Source organism: Erpetoichthys calabaricus, chromosome 9 (genome assembly GCF_900747795.2).
Source record: "Erpetoichthys calabaricus chromosome 9, fErpCal1.3, whole genome shotgun sequence".
Taxonomy (NCBI): domain Eukaryota; kingdom Metazoa; phylum Chordata; class Cladistia; order Polypteriformes; family Polypteridae; genus Erpetoichthys; species Erpetoichthys calabaricus.
In genome coordinates, this window is record NC_041402.2 from 39,585,390 (window position 1) to 39,600,738 (window position 15,349).

The 15,349-nt window shown below is 39.1% G+C and overlaps 2 protein-coding genes across 2 annotated transcripts in view; one reads left to right on the forward strand and one right to left on the reverse strand.

Annotated features, from left to right (window-relative positions):
* Positions 1–8,812, reverse strand: part of dus2 (dihydrouridine synthase 2) — a 67,824-nt gene extending 59,012 nt beyond the window's left edge. Inside the window, exons 1-2 of the mRNA XM_028809340.2 lie at positions 8,653–8,812; positions 8,175–8,318 (exon numbers count right to left, since the gene is read on the reverse strand). Coding sequence (XP_028665173.1) covers positions 8,175–8,315 — 141 coding nt within the window. The 5' untranslated portion in view covers positions 8,316–8,318; positions 8,653–8,812. The remainder of the gene's footprint in view (positions 1–8,174; positions 8,319–8,652) is intronic.
* A 32-nt stretch (positions 8,813–8,844) lies between these two features.
* ddx28 (DEAD (Asp-Glu-Ala-Asp) box polypeptide 28) lies at positions 8,845–15,295 on the forward strand. Its single transcript, XM_028809339.2, has 2 exons — positions 8,845–8,955; positions 13,142–15,295. The coding sequence occupies exon 2, from the start codon at positions 13,147–13,149 to the stop codon at positions 14,854–14,856; it is 1,710 nt and encodes a 569-aa protein (XP_028665172.1). The 5' UTR covers positions 8,845–8,955; positions 13,142–13,146; the 3' UTR covers positions 14,857–15,295.
* The last annotated feature ends 54 nt before the right edge of the window (positions 15,296–15,349 follow it).

The following is a 15,349-nucleotide window of genomic DNA, read 5'->3' on the forward strand; positions in this document are numbered from 1 at the left end:
GAAACATCAGTGCAGCACAGGTTACACTCTACATTTTTAGGATGTCAGAGAAAAACTGACATAACAGAAAAAAAATGTCCATACACCATAAAAGTATCAATCAAAACTGGAGTTTTGGAGCTGTAACAGCAGCACCAATCAGTGCCAAAAAATGTTTAAAATTCTGCTTTTTTTAAGCAGTGTTCGGAAAATAAGTACAAATTATTACAAAATCCAGAGATCATTTACTCAAGTAGACATCTTCATACACACTAAGCATATTATAGTACACTTTTGTATAGTGGATCAGTTCCATTCACATTCCTTAACCCTGCTCAGAAAAAAAAAATAGAAAAAAGGAAAGCATGATAATGTTAGAGCAGCAACTGGTCGGTAAGGCAGCGATGTCATTAAGAGCTATTAAGTATCATCAGCACTTAGTTTAAGGAAAGTGGATGAGGTTGGTAAATGTTAAACCTAAAGAAACTGAATACTCTAAATTTGATTTTATTTTCTATTTTAAATAGAACAATACTGCTTGCTTTTATTATAAAAGAGTATGTGAGTTAGAATACCTCCAGTTACTCAAGATGAGACATGGCAGTTTAACACGATTGCTAACAGAAAATCAGTAATCTATCTGGTATTACACTAAAGTAGCCTAAAAAGTTTTGATCTATGGCAGCACCAAACCTGTTCAATGAGTATATAAAAGCTGAAGACACAACCAAAGCATTTCACTTAAGGACACAGGGATTTGAAGGCCCATATTATAAGCAGAGCCTAATACTTGGAAGATTTTTGACTGTCTAACTCAAGAGATGGGCTCAATGTACAACTGAAGTGAATTTTACCATTCCTGGAACAGACTTAAAAAGTATATTCTATCTAGGGTGTATGTCTGCTCAATACCTGCAAATATGATTGATATCCTGTCCGCACTATTGATACACATAACTTAACATGAAGCACTCGCCTAGATTTTACATAGTCCCTTTATCTGCGGTGTGCTGCTTTAAGATTATGTTTGTGACAGATGCAGGAGAAAGGTTAGGAAATGAGTTATGTTGCCTCAGGTAAGGTATAGCACATGGAAGTAATGAGTTTCTTTCTGAGAGGTCACATTTAGAACAGAATTGTTCAACAGATGTGAATACATTAGCAGTATACATGTCTGTGAAAGTGTTGTGATTGACATAAACTCAATGCTGTGATATTTTAGTGAGAGATAAAAAACATTACTGGTGTTTACTAGTGGAGACTGTATTAAAATTAGATATATATGCACACACCCTGCATATGGGGGGAAATAATAGTTCACCAATACTGATGGCAGACTATTTCAGTATCCAGGGCTTTGGAGTCCAACTTACTTTATGGGGTCACTGACTCCAACTCTGACTCTTCTGTTAGTAAATATGTCAGTCTAATTACAATGTTAATTGAAATCACACAATATGCAAGATACATGACATTTCGTCACTCCCAGTGTGAATCATCAGGCTACTTTTTACCACCCTAACCTGTTAAAGTTTGATTTTAAAGGCAGTAGTGATGCTGCTGTGGCTTTTTTATATTATTTATTAAAAGAAATTACAAACATTGAGTAGCATTAAACATAAGGTAAAACTTACAAAATAAAAAAAAGAGGTTAAAGTTTTTATCAAAGGGCTAAAAGAAAAAAAATAGTTTAACCAAATTAGTAAATGTGAAATTAGAAATTTTAACACATTAGGTTACAATTTACGTTTAGTCAAAGTCGTTACATTTTTACTGATTCAACTCAGACTTCAGTAACCCAATAACTGCTTCCAACTCGGACTCAACAGCATCAGAGCTACTTTTATTTTCATTCCAGAGCTTCATAGTCAAACATTCACTCCTCAAAAATAAAACTTAAAATTAGACAAGGTAAGATTATAATCTGCTTTAAGTTTCAGAAGCAGATATTTTTGTTTCATTTTGGTTATTTCTCATTCAGAATAAACATAGCTCCTTCCTGCCTCTTAAAGAAGGATTTATTCATAGAAAACGGGGATAAAGTGAAAATGAATTAGAATATGAATAGCATTTAAATGTAAATTAAAGATTCTTCCAGCCAATCATAAATAAGTATTGGACTATTTGGCAAGATACTATTTAATCGAATAAAGTGTACTGTTAAAACTGGTTTGAATAAGTCTTTGAACTGTAATTATGATTCTTAGATATGTACAATTGGTATGAAACAGTGAACAGAGTATGTTCACATTTGGACTATCATGCAGAGACACTAACAGAAAATAATATGCTCGTGTCTAAGTTGATTTTAAATGTTGATGAAATTCACTCAATGCAATTAACACTTGTTGAAAAACAATTCTGGATTATTTATACAGAGCATGAGATTATTCAGAATAAACATGTTTTTATTCATGTCAGTGGTTACAGATTTCACTTATTTCTGCAGTGTTGTGTAGATATATAATAGGTAGCTCAACAGAAATGGCAAAGAGAACTAAAAACAGAAGGCAGCCTTGCCGAGTGCTTCGTTCACCCATTTTGTTATCCCCTGGTTTCTTTAGTGCAGAATCAGATGCTAGCCAAGAATCAACACATGGTGATGTAATGTACAAGTCCATTACGTACAATTACCAATGCTTAGTCAATTTAGATTTGTCAGTGAACCCAAATATATATCTCTGGATGTCCCATGTATGAGACATCGAAGGCAAAAAAAAAAAAAAAAACAAACACCATCTCCCTGGAACTGGACTCGACCTCAAGCACTAGGAGTATGCACTGCCAGCTACTGCACTAATGTGTCATCTAAATAAATTAATACAACATAAAATAGAATTTTTTTCCAAATGAAAATGACCAATCTCTCTTGGCATATATTTTAAAATCCAAAAATGTAATGCATTTCATTTAAATGCAGAGGGAATAAGAGCACAGGCTGATATCCTGAGAGACATTTTCATTTGAATCGAATGGTGATGTTTTCAAACAATTTACTCCAATTGACAGAAAAAGATTGCTTTGAAATAAAACAAGTTCAAACATAAGGCAATTAAAGATAAAACAGTATAATGGAGACCGCAGGTTATGGTTTCTTAAAAATTACTTTATATACATTATCCATAATCCAATGGTATCTGTTCAGATCATAGGCAGGTAACCTGGGAAAGCCTGTAAAAAGGTGTTTGGATCTAATGAAATATGTTTATCTTAAATCAAACCCTGTGACTAATACCACGTCCAAAGCAGACAAAAGGTTGTACCTACAGCACATTCACTTCAGAATCACAAAGGTGACTGCCCTCACGATCATGTGCAATCTTCATGAATTACAATAAATGAATACACACAAGAAAGGCACACATACACATTTTAAACTGAATCACATTCACAAATGGAAGGAAGCACACAAATTTTGTATTGAATTATAATCAGAGTACACATACTCACAAGATGTTAGGCATACACAACAGTGAATTTCTGACTTATTATAACAAGTAGGAAGTCAGAGCACTCTTTTTGTCTTACAATATAAGTTCATTATTGAAGTGAGAACTGTGGGAATGTAATAGCTTTGGGTTTGGGGACGATGATATAGGAGGCACACTGGCAGGGCTACTGCCTTGCAACAAGGAGGCCAGGGTTCAAATCACAGGTCCTCTCTGTATGGACTTGGCATTTTCTCCCCATGTCTGCATTAGTTTCCTCCAGATGCTCTGGTTTCCTTGCACAGTACAAAGATATGCAGTTTATGAGGACTGGTGATGCTAAATTGGCCCACGTATGTATATACACACAGTCATATGAAAAAGTTTGGGAACCCCTCTCAGCCTGCATAATATTTTACTCTACTTTCAACAAAAAAGATAACAGTGGTATGTCTTTCACTTCCTAGGGACATCCGAGTACTGGGGTGCTTTCCGAACAAAGATTTTTAGTGAAGCAGTATTTAGTGGTATGAAATTAAATCAAATGTGAAAAACTGGCTGTGCAAAAATTTGGGTCCCCTTGTAATTTTGCTGATTAGAATAATCAATACTGATTACCTGCAACACCAAATTGGTTGGATTAGCTCATTAAGCCTTGAACTTCATAGGCAGGTGTGTCCAATCATGAGAAAAGGTATTTAAGGTGGTCAATTGCAAGTTGTGCTTCCCTTTGACTCTCCTCTGAAGAGTGACAGCATGGGATCCTCAAAGCAACTCTCAAAAGATCTGAAAACAAAGATTGTTCAGTATCATGGTTTAGGGGAAGGCTACAAAAAGCCATCTCAGAGGTTTAAACTGTCAGTTTCAACTGTAAGGAATGTAATCAGGAAATGGAAGGCCACAGGCACAGTTGCTGTTAAACCCAGCAGGTCTGGCAAGCCAAGAAAAATCCAGGAGCGGCATATGCGCAGGATTGTGAGAATAGTTACAGACAACCCAGAGATCACCTCCAAAGACCTGCAAGAACATCTTGCTGCAGATGGTGTATCTGTACATCGTTCTACAATTCAGCGCAATTTGCACAAAGAACATCTGTATGGCAGGGTGATGAGAAAGGAGCCCTTTCTGCACTCACGACTCAAACAGAGTTGCTTGTTGTTTGCAAATGCTCATTTAGACAAGCCAGATTCATTTTGGAACAAAGTGCTTTGTACCGATGAGCCAAAAATTGGGTTATGTGGTCATAACAAAATGTGCTTTGCATGGCGGAAAAGAACACCGCATTCCAAGAAAAACACCCACTAAATACTATCAATATTTGGTGGAGGTTCCATCATGCTGTGGGGCTGTGTGGCTAGTTCACGGACTGGGGCCCTTGTTAAAGTCGAGGGTCGGATGAATTCAACCCAATGTCAACAAATTCTTCAGGATAATATTCAAGCATCAGTCACAAAGTTGAAGTTACGGAGGGGTTGGATATTCCAACAAGACAATGACCCAAAAACCCAAAACACAGTTCTAAATCTACAAAGGCATTCATGCAGAGGGAGAAGTACAATGTTCTGGAATGGCCGTCACAGTCCCCTGACTTGAATATCATCGAAAATCCATGGGATGATTTGAAGCAGGCTGTCTATGCTCAGCAGCCATCAAATTTAACTGAACTGGAGAGATTTTGCATGGAAGAATGGTCAAAAATACCTCCATCCAGAATCCAGACACTGATCAAAGGCTATAGGATTGGCAAAAGGAGGCTCAACTAAGTATTGATGTAATATCTCTGTTGGGATGCCCAAATTTATGCACTTGTCTAATTTTGTTATGATGCATATTGCATATGTTCTGTTAATCCAATAAACTTAATGTCACCGCTGAAATCCTACTGTTTCCATAAGGCATGTCATATATTAAAAGGAAGTTGCTACTTTGAAAGCTCAGCCAATGATAAACAAAAATCCAAAGAATTAAGAGGGGTTCCCAAACTTTTTCATATGACTGTACATGTTTGGTATCATTCTTTTCAGAATTTATCAAACTTTAATGTGATGTTGTTAGATTTTCAGATTCCTAATCCGTTTTTAAATTATAAATTAAAATATCAAGAACTCACGTCCCATGAGACAAGACTTTGGGCCAACAGATTTAACCAGGCCTGGGGCCAGAAATAAAAGGCAAAGAGTAGATGACAAAGACAGCTGCTGTACAACCTTTTAAATGTTTGAAGCGCCACGCGAGATGCAGATCACATGGCACAGCAACAGCAGCAAGCCTGCAGCTGACCGAGCAAAGAGGAGGTTTATAAAAAAAACTATTTGTTTCCCATTGTATCACCGTTTAAGAGCGGGTTCGGAGGAGCGACCGCGTCTCTTTGGGGTGCGTTCAACCCCCCTCTTCACAACACAAGCGGCAGAGACGTGAAGTGGTCACGGGGGTTGGAGAGCAAGGGGTAAGCCCCCTAGTGTGTATGTGTATATACACACACACACACATATATTATACACACACATATATATATATATATTATATTATATATATATACACACACACACACACATATATTATATATATACACACACACATACACATATAAACAGACTCACACATATTTAGGCATATTACCAACAAAATAATAATGGAGAATTTGAGTTAAATTTGTGCTAATGACGTAACTTTAGCTACTATGGATTATTAATGCCCATGGGTAAATGTATACGCAAGTACTGTTTGTATATTGCTTACCTCTTCAGGGCTAAAACTAACTTGCATATTGTTTGACCGGTATGTAATATAAAGTTATACCAGATGCAGCAGACAATCAAAACTCAAAACTGACATCCAACAGTATTTGAAGAACTTATGCAGAAATCGTTGCATTTCTTCAGAGATTACACAAAACCTTTCCTTTCCCTTCTTCACATGCTATGCAGTCAGAGGGTGAACCCAGTAGCAGCAGCATAACAGGAGGATTTTTAGGAGGTCATGGTTAAGGTCTAATAAAGCCAACTGATTATATTTCGCAATCCAATGAAGGATAAACCTTAGACCTCACAAGTTAAAAACACTGGACTGCATGATAATTGCCCTCCCCAGGTAAACTCACAAAACTACAATCTCGGCTGCAGGATGGCTTTTAATAGAGGAAATCGAACATGAATGTAAAATCATATTGAAGTCAATTAAACACCACTACAAAATGACACTTAAATGCCTAGGTTACTCAGAGCACATCCATTTAACCAAAATTTGAACGCCCGTGTGCACAGGGCCTTAACCAGCCACGGTTTATAACAAAACGTAAAAAGTAACAAACCGCTCTCCAGCTAACTTGGTTACATTTACAAATATGACTGTGCATCATAAGATATTGTGTTAATAAAATGTTAAGAAATAAATGAGAAAGAAAAGGGAAGGATCATGAAGTTCAAATCTATTCCAGTCCACAAAACATAATGTTCTCATACAAGGAAGCTCTACATTGTATTTATACCTTGTTTTGGATGAATGAAAGCACTATCAAGCAATAGAGTTAAATACCAAAGGTTCACTATTAGCAACTGCTGTCTTCTGATTAGCAAACTGCAACAAAAACCTACAGCCCCTGCATCTCTACAGGGCAGCCTTACACAATTGTTTTTCACATGATTGTCTTCTGGAACCATGGTTTATAAGGGCCGTGGGTCTACTGGATGGATATGGTGCCACAATCCTTAATAATCTTTATACTTGCACCTTAATGGTGGTGATGGGTATACTGTGATACTTCCCCCTTTTGTACAGGATATTTCATTTGTAACAGTGCTATCATATACGTTGGAATAACTGCACTGGGTAAAGCCATTGCTACCACTATTTAATTGTACATTGGGACTGGTAATATGATGAATTGTGCACCTATTGGTTTATAAGAATGTGACTTCTAGATGGGTGGTTTTACTCTGATTTCAATTATCCTGTTTAATCTCGTATTTATTAAGGAGTGAATATTTTTATCAATTTAATGTTTTCTGTATCTTGTTGTGGAGTCATCCTACCTTTGATTGGTGGTGTACATAGTTTGACACTTCAGATAACTCATATCAGCTGGTGTTAAGTACTATCTAAGATTGTCCTAGTTGTACTGTGATATGGGGAAGACGAGCACTGTACATGCAGAAAACAGATAGTCCACACACACTAAGACCAGGCCAGAATTCAGTCTTAGTCTACTGTAGCTGTGAGACGACATTGCTAACTAGTGTGCCAATGCAGCATCAAGGAAAAAAAATCCTAAAGACATAATTTTTTTTGCCTCACTATCCCAGCAATGGCTTTCATCTAATGGTCTCCTGGTCCATTTTTTATTTTTTTCTAAAATTATACCTCATTGGTTTCTTAATTTTTTTTCCAAGCTAATCTACATTTGTGGATGAATCCTCAAAAAACTATTATTGCTCATATTTTTCACACGGAGTATGTGAATTTCCCCTTGGGATTAACAAAGTATCTATCTATCTATCTATCAAAAAACTATTACTGCTCATATTTTTGTGTTTGTTCAGATTTTACATCCTTCTGTCTCTGATCTTGAGGTCCTAAAGTTGATCTTTCTAAAATGATCTGTTCTGCTTAACTCTCTGCCTCAAATTAACCCTAGACTCCTACCTCTGCAGTAAAGCTCACCAGGTAGAAGGTGCTTTTTGTCAAAGGTGAAGTATTTTTCAAAATGATTGCACAAAACATTAGCACCTTAGTATAAATAAAGAAGTGCACTGTTTCTGCAGGCCTTACCTCACAGTACACAATTTCAGCTCCATAGTCCAGAGCCAGCAGTCGCATCGGTAGAGTCCCAACTCGGACCATGGGTGCCAGGATTAACTTATTGTGAAAACAAAGTTTTGCTGCTGCTTCCTTTATCACTTGCTCTTTCATTATCTATCAATAAAAATGAAAAAATAGTTATCCAGTCTTGATTTAAAAGGAAAACACTTGATCCAGTGGATACGACCCTAGGCAATCAAACAATACGGCTCCCCAGCCTTAATGCAGTATACTCTCTTTATCTAGGATATCGATTTCTTTCTATCCCTTTACCGTTCTCGATGTCTCTCCTCGTTACTGCTTCTCAGTTTCTTTCTGTACCCATGTGTTAAGTCAAAGCTCTAACTGCCGTTCAATCCTAGCGTTATTTTTAAATATAACTAGCCTCATCTCTCTCATGCAGAGATCCTAAACCACGAATTAATTTGCTTTAAGAAGTTTGACTCACCTCTCCAGCCCCAGGTTCTCCCTCATATACCGAACGTTCCCTGCCTGTACAGCCACAGAGCCTCTTTCTAATTGAAATTCAAGTAAAGCACTCAATTTACAACAAACGATTGAAACTGCTCTTCCCTGTCAGCAACTCTCCTTGCCACACATGTGGTCGCTGTAATGACGTCATTGGAATGCAGCGGTTCGTCATCGCGACGCGACAGTACCGAATCTGAGCCATGTGTAGATCGTGAAGGGAAAAGTAACTGCTTACAGGACTGATGGGAAGCAGTGATAGGAATGAAATAATACTTATCAGGTAACAGTCACTATTTTATTTAACAGTTTGCATTTTCGTGCAGAATTGTCTTAGTCTACCAGTTAAACTGTACAACATAAATGTGTCCCTTTTTTAAACTTGCGCTTCGGTTGTATCAAACGTTCAGTAGATTATTGAGCGTGTCATCTGCTTGCTATATAATGACTCAAGAGATCATGTGCCAAAAACTCAAAAAACTGATTCAGAAAAACTTTGGATGACTGGAGAGCTCGTTATATGTAATTTTAATCGAATATATACAAGCCGTGTTAAATTTCGTAGGATAGTTATCGTCAGTTGTAGTACCGTCGCTTAATCGTATGCATCAGAAATACAGTGTATCTAAGTACTTTTCTTTTTACAGTATTTGTAGTTTTTATATTATCAAGGACTAATATTATTGTCACGCAGTGTTGTGTAGTGGTTAAGGGTTTGGTCTTCAAATGCTGAGGTTTACCTGTTCAGACTCCACTACAAGAAACAGTGTCACCTTGAGCAAGTCAATTCACCTGCCTGTGCTCCAACTGGAAAAACAAAGGAAATGTGACCAATTGTATCTCAGATTCTTACTCTTGAACAGTTGAACTGCTATATACAAGTGCACCCCAGACAAACACTCCAGCTTTACCTAGTGACTTGGCTTTGGTTGATGGTCATTGCAAAACACAATTTTATAGAAAAATGTAGTCTTTTCTATTGAAACAAGTAATCGTAAGGATAATGGGAAATTTCATAATGTATTACAGTCATTATTATTTAGGATTTTCATTTGTTTATGTCATTCACTCAAGTATTTCTTTTTGCATTTTTTGTTAGTTGTATGTGAACCCCTTTTAAAGTCCACAGATGCAAATGTATATGTAAAGAATTTTTGAGAGTGGGGTTGGTGGGGCATCCTTGATTGAATTAAGAAAACATGCACGTAAATATAAACGATTTTGGAGTGGGGTGGGAGTTCCCATTCAAAGTCTGTATAAGCGAATGTATATTAAAGTTGGTAAGCCTGCTGTTAAGATTAAACTGATGCTGTCAGCCCCAGCTTGTCTTGGAGCTAAGAACACCACTTCTGATTCTCTCTCCATCCATTATAGTTTCTTGCAATGCAACACCTACGCTCACAACAGGGCCTGGCACCCGCACTGGAGCTTTATAGCACTTGCTATCTTCCTTGAGCTTTGTCAATCCTTCTCCTTTCATTTCAGACCTCATTGTACACACCAAACATCATCCTATCTCTTTTTCCTCTCCATCTTCACTCGTTCGTCTACCTTTTGGTTTGTGTTGCTGTTTGCTTGGCCCATCAGTCGCTTCTGCCACATCCTTCATTTGCAGTTAAAAAAACATGGGGCGGCTAATTTTCTTTTTTCTGTAACATCAACAAATTTCAATGAAATCATTTTTGACATTTTGAGGTCTCTTGTTTTCCTGTTGTGGAAGGGTTTAACCCCTCGATATTGATGTATTGAAATGTCCTTGCTTGGTGGATGCCTACTGACCAAGATGTACCATCCACCCAAATTTCATCTTTTTAACTAAATGAGAAATAGTGTTTTTGTTGGTGAGTGAGTGAATCAGTCTGTCAGTCAGTGAACTTTGCATTATATATGTACTTAGATTAATTTATTTTATGGATTTGTATATCCTTGATAGACTTGCTAGGAAATAGAACCTAATCGGTCATGAACACCTGCAGCAATGAAGTGTTTCAAAAGCTTAGTCAAGAATCAGAAATGTTCTTCACTGCCCAAAGAACTAGATTCATTACAGTTCACATATCACTAAGGTAGATCCATGGGTGATGCCATCACCTTGATGCTACATAAAGCTCTGGCCCATCTGGACTACAGGAGAGGGAATAATATGTGAATCCTATTTATGCTATAGTTTGGCATTTAACAGAATAAACCCCTTTCAGTTCATTACTAAGCTCTGGGTCCTGCGTCTGACTCTAAACACCTCACTGTGCAGCTGAGATTGTAGCTATTGTCAGGCAGTTCGAGTGGGAGGCCACACTTCATCAGCTCTCACCCTCGACACAACGGCTGCACCGGGCCGTGTTGTGAGCCTTCAGCAGTGCTCCCTTTACACATATGTTTGCATGGCTCCACATGACTCTAGTGTCATTCTCAAGTTTGCTGATGACACAGCCGTGGTGGGCCTGATCTCTAACAACAATGAGAAGTGTTGCCTGAATGAAGTGGAGAGTCTGTCACACTAGTGTTAGCACAACAGCCTGCTCCTGAATGTCAGCAAGTCAAAGGGGCTGATTGTAGACTTTGAGAGAAAACAGCAGAGGCCCTACCACCCTCACAGTATTAACAGCACTCAGGTGAAGAGGGTGGACAGTTTCAGATACCTCAGTGGCCACATCACAGAGGACCTAACCTGGTCCAAACACATTGACACCTTGATAAAGAAGGCACGATAATGTCTTTACAACTTCAGATGCCTCAGGAATTTTAGATTGCCCTCTCATATACTAAAGAACTTCTATAAATTCGCCATTGAAAGCATCTTGACAGAAGTATTACTGCCTGATTTGGAAACAAGCATACATCAGGACCACAAGGCTCTACGGACTGTGGTGCATTTAGCTCAACACTTCACTTGGTGTGCATTGTCTAACTTCCAGGACATCTACATCAAGCAATGTCTGTCCACAGTCCGTCTGCATCCTAGATGAGGACAGTGTCTAGAGCTACACGATGCCCTATTGTTTATTATCCTGTATTATCCATCCATCCATCCATCCATCCTCTTCCGCTTATCCGAGGTCGGGTCGCGGGGGGCAGCAGCTTAAGTAGAGATACCCAGACTTCCCTCTCCCCGGCCACTTCTTCTAGCTGTTCCGGGAGAATCCCGAGGCGTTCCCAGGCCAGCCGAGAGACAATCCCTCCAGCATGTCCTGGGTCTTCCCCGGGGCCTCCTCCCGGTTGGACGTGCCCGGAACACCTCACCAGGGAGGCGTCCTGGAAGCATCCTGATCAGATTCCCGAGCCACCTCATCTGACTCCTCTCAATATGGAGGAGCAGCGCCTCTACTCTGAGCCCCTCCCGGATGACTGAGCTTCTCACCCTATCTTTCCTGTATTATCTGTTTATTTGTTAAATAATTTTATAGTCTTACACTGTCAGCATTATATTATGTATTTATATTTATTGATATGTGTAGAGTGGATTGTCTTTTTATATTTTTCTAATGCACAGTCTTGGAGTTCAGCACCCAGGCATTTCCCTCCATATTGTACTTTGTATAACTGTATGCGACAAATAAAATTTGATTCGATTTTTTTTTACTGTGTCTACAGTTTGAGCACAGGCAGGTTAAGTGAAGAAAGTGGACTGAACCATCTTCCTTGTGGTATTGAAACCAGTAGGGACACAGTGTTAGCTCAAAAGAGCAGTTGTGAAATAAGTTAGGGTTTCACATCTGAGATCTGAACATTATAATCCCTCTTGGATATACCTGGAGGAGACATCCAGCAAATAAAGGAGGAGTTGCAGAGAGACCCATAGCAGAGCTTCTGAGTGGTGATGATGTGGTTGTTGGAATGTGGCAGGTGCCTCACTTCTTTAAATCAATCAAATGTAAATTGAGACTAATTTGCATACAAAGCACAGATTTGTGGGACATCTCTAAATACACAACACATGTAAAGCATTGTGAATGAATTTAATTTTCATAGCACACATTTTGCTTTGTTTTCCCTTTTATGTGAGGTTTGGTTGAGGCTTGTTTGGTGAAGACCTAGCAGAGCAGAGAAACCCGTTAGTCTTCTGGTACTTCTGAAAACCTCAGAGTAGCGCATCTGCTTCTCTTATAGTATTAGCAGGTAGCTGAAGGAGTTGGTCATTTAACCATGCTATGTAAGGTCTTTGATTTGTAATGTTTTAGCCTTTAATTCACAACCTATTATTTTAATATTTCATAAACTTTCTGCATTATTTTATCTTTGCCCACTCTGTAATGCTAAAACAACATTTATGGACATGAATGTGTTAGTTTAGCTCTAAACCAGAATTTTTAATATAACTTGCAATCTGCTCACAGAGCAGGAATATATTATATGCTTAATGTCTTGTATTCTTCAGCTGAGGTGACATCTGAAATCATTTTAGTTAAAAGTGGCCGTTTACTCTGTTTCTTCATTTTTTTTCTCTCCCCTTGCTTCCCATTCTACCACAGGTTCAATGTTGAACTTAGGACTCCAAATCTCTTCCAGGGCCACTGTAGCTCTGCAGTGGCCTGCTGCATTTGTTGTTCGAAGCTATCATTCAGATACTGGGGTGAAGCAGCAGCTGGGCACCTCTGTGGGTGACAAGAAGAATGAAGCTGTTATTAAAATTCCCCACCGGATGCAGCGGCGCATTGAGACTGTACAGCAGCTGAAACACAAGAAGGTGGGGAAAGTGACAACAACCAGAGCTGGAAAGCAGCTTATTGTCAGCAAAAACAGTAAATTTAACCAGCCAGCTAGCTACACTGTGGGCAAGTTTGACCAGCCCGTCCTGGCATCTAAAGGCTGGAAGCATAACAAGTCATTTGGAGACTACTTTATTATTAATAACACCCAGAGTACTCCTCCCTTTGTAAATGCTGAGAAAAACAAAACTGATAAGGAAACTGAATCCATTAAAAGAACTTTTCAGTCATTGGGCCTTTGCCCTGAATTAACCAGTGCTCTTCAAAGTGTGGGAATTGTTCATCCCACAATTGTCCAACTCCAGACCATTCCAAACTTGCTAAGAGGGAAAAATGTCCTATGTGCAGCCGAGACTGGCAGTGGAAAAACACTGTGCTATTTGCTACCCATCATCCACAAGCTTCAGGCTGATCGTGTTCAAGGGTGGGAGCCGAAGGGAATCGCAGCCCAGAGTATTGTGCTGGTCCCTTCCCGAGAACTGGCAGACCAAATTAAAGCTGTTGCCAGACCTTTATGTGCACCCTTTGGATTGACCGTGAAGGCGGTTGGTGGTGGCCGAGGACTGGGCAAGATCAAGCTGGCCTTTTCCAGTGGTACACCTGAGCTTATTGTTGCCACCCCAGGTGCATTATGGAAAGCGATGCAGAGAAAATGTGTGGATCTGAGCTCTCTTGGATACTGTGTTCTTGATGAAGCTGACAGTTTGTTTGATGAGAGCTTTGTGAATTTAGTGGAAAAAATCCTGTCTCAGACCCGGGTGGCTTCCAGTCCTACTGAAACTAAGGGCATCGACCGAAAATCACAACTTGTGGTAATTGGAGCCACATTCCCAGGAGGTGTTGGGGAGGTGTTGAGTCAAGTCACAGATTTGGGTAGCATTGTCACTGTGAAAAGCAAAAACCTGCACTTCCTCATGCCTCATGTGCAGCAAACATTCATGAAAGTGAGAGGTGCAGATAAGCTTTTGGAGCTCCTTCACGTTATTCAGATGTCTGCTGCTTCTGGTGACAATGGTGGAGTGCTAGTTTTTTGTAACAGTTCCTCCACTGTTAATTGGCTTGGGTATCTTCTGGATGACAACAAAATCAAGCACTTGCGGCTGCAGGGTCAGATGCCTGCTGCAATGAGAGCAGGCATATTCCGGAGCTTTCAGAAGGGCCTAGTGAATGTTCTCGTGTGCACGGACCTTGCATCGCGGGGCCTGGACACCAAGCGAGTTAGAACCGTAGTCAATTATGACTTTCCCCTGTCTCACACAGACTACATCCACAGAGCTGGACGTGTTGGCCGGATGGGCAGCAGTGAGACAGGCTCAGTTATCAGTTTTGTCACTCATCCGTGGGAGGTCGAGCTAGTCCAGAAAATTGAGACAGCAGCACGAAAAAGGACAAGCTTGCCTGGAATGGAGTCCGGAATCCGGAAACCAGTAGAAGAGAAAGATTTGATCGAGTTTGAGTCAAATGTAAAGGAGGAGTAGAGTACACTGACATTCATTTTACACAACAGTAGGTAGAGCATTCAACCTTTTTTGTACTGGCACATCCTATTCAGGATTGTCCAATGCCTCTTTAGTAGCTTTGGCGAAATGCAGGAAAAAGCCCAGGATAGGGAGAATTTACACAAAAGCAAATGAAGAATTTAAAAAAATTGAATATTCAGTTGAAAAAATTACATGCAGTATATTTGTATAAGGCTGATTCAAAACTTTCTCCCCTGTGGCTAGAGGTTAATAGTAATAAATTTTGCTCCATTTTTGTGTAAAATTCGGACCACTAATGCTTCTTCCTTTGTGGTATAAGTAGGTGAAATATGTGTGAAGAGTTTTAAAAGAGTTTAATTGAAATTCTGCTTTATTTGTATTTTTTCTTATGGAATGTAAAATAAAAATGGGCTTAACTTTTCAGCTGAATGTATTCTCTACTTGGACGGGGAATCTGTGTTGTCTATTCAAGTGTCTCACAGGGTAAGTA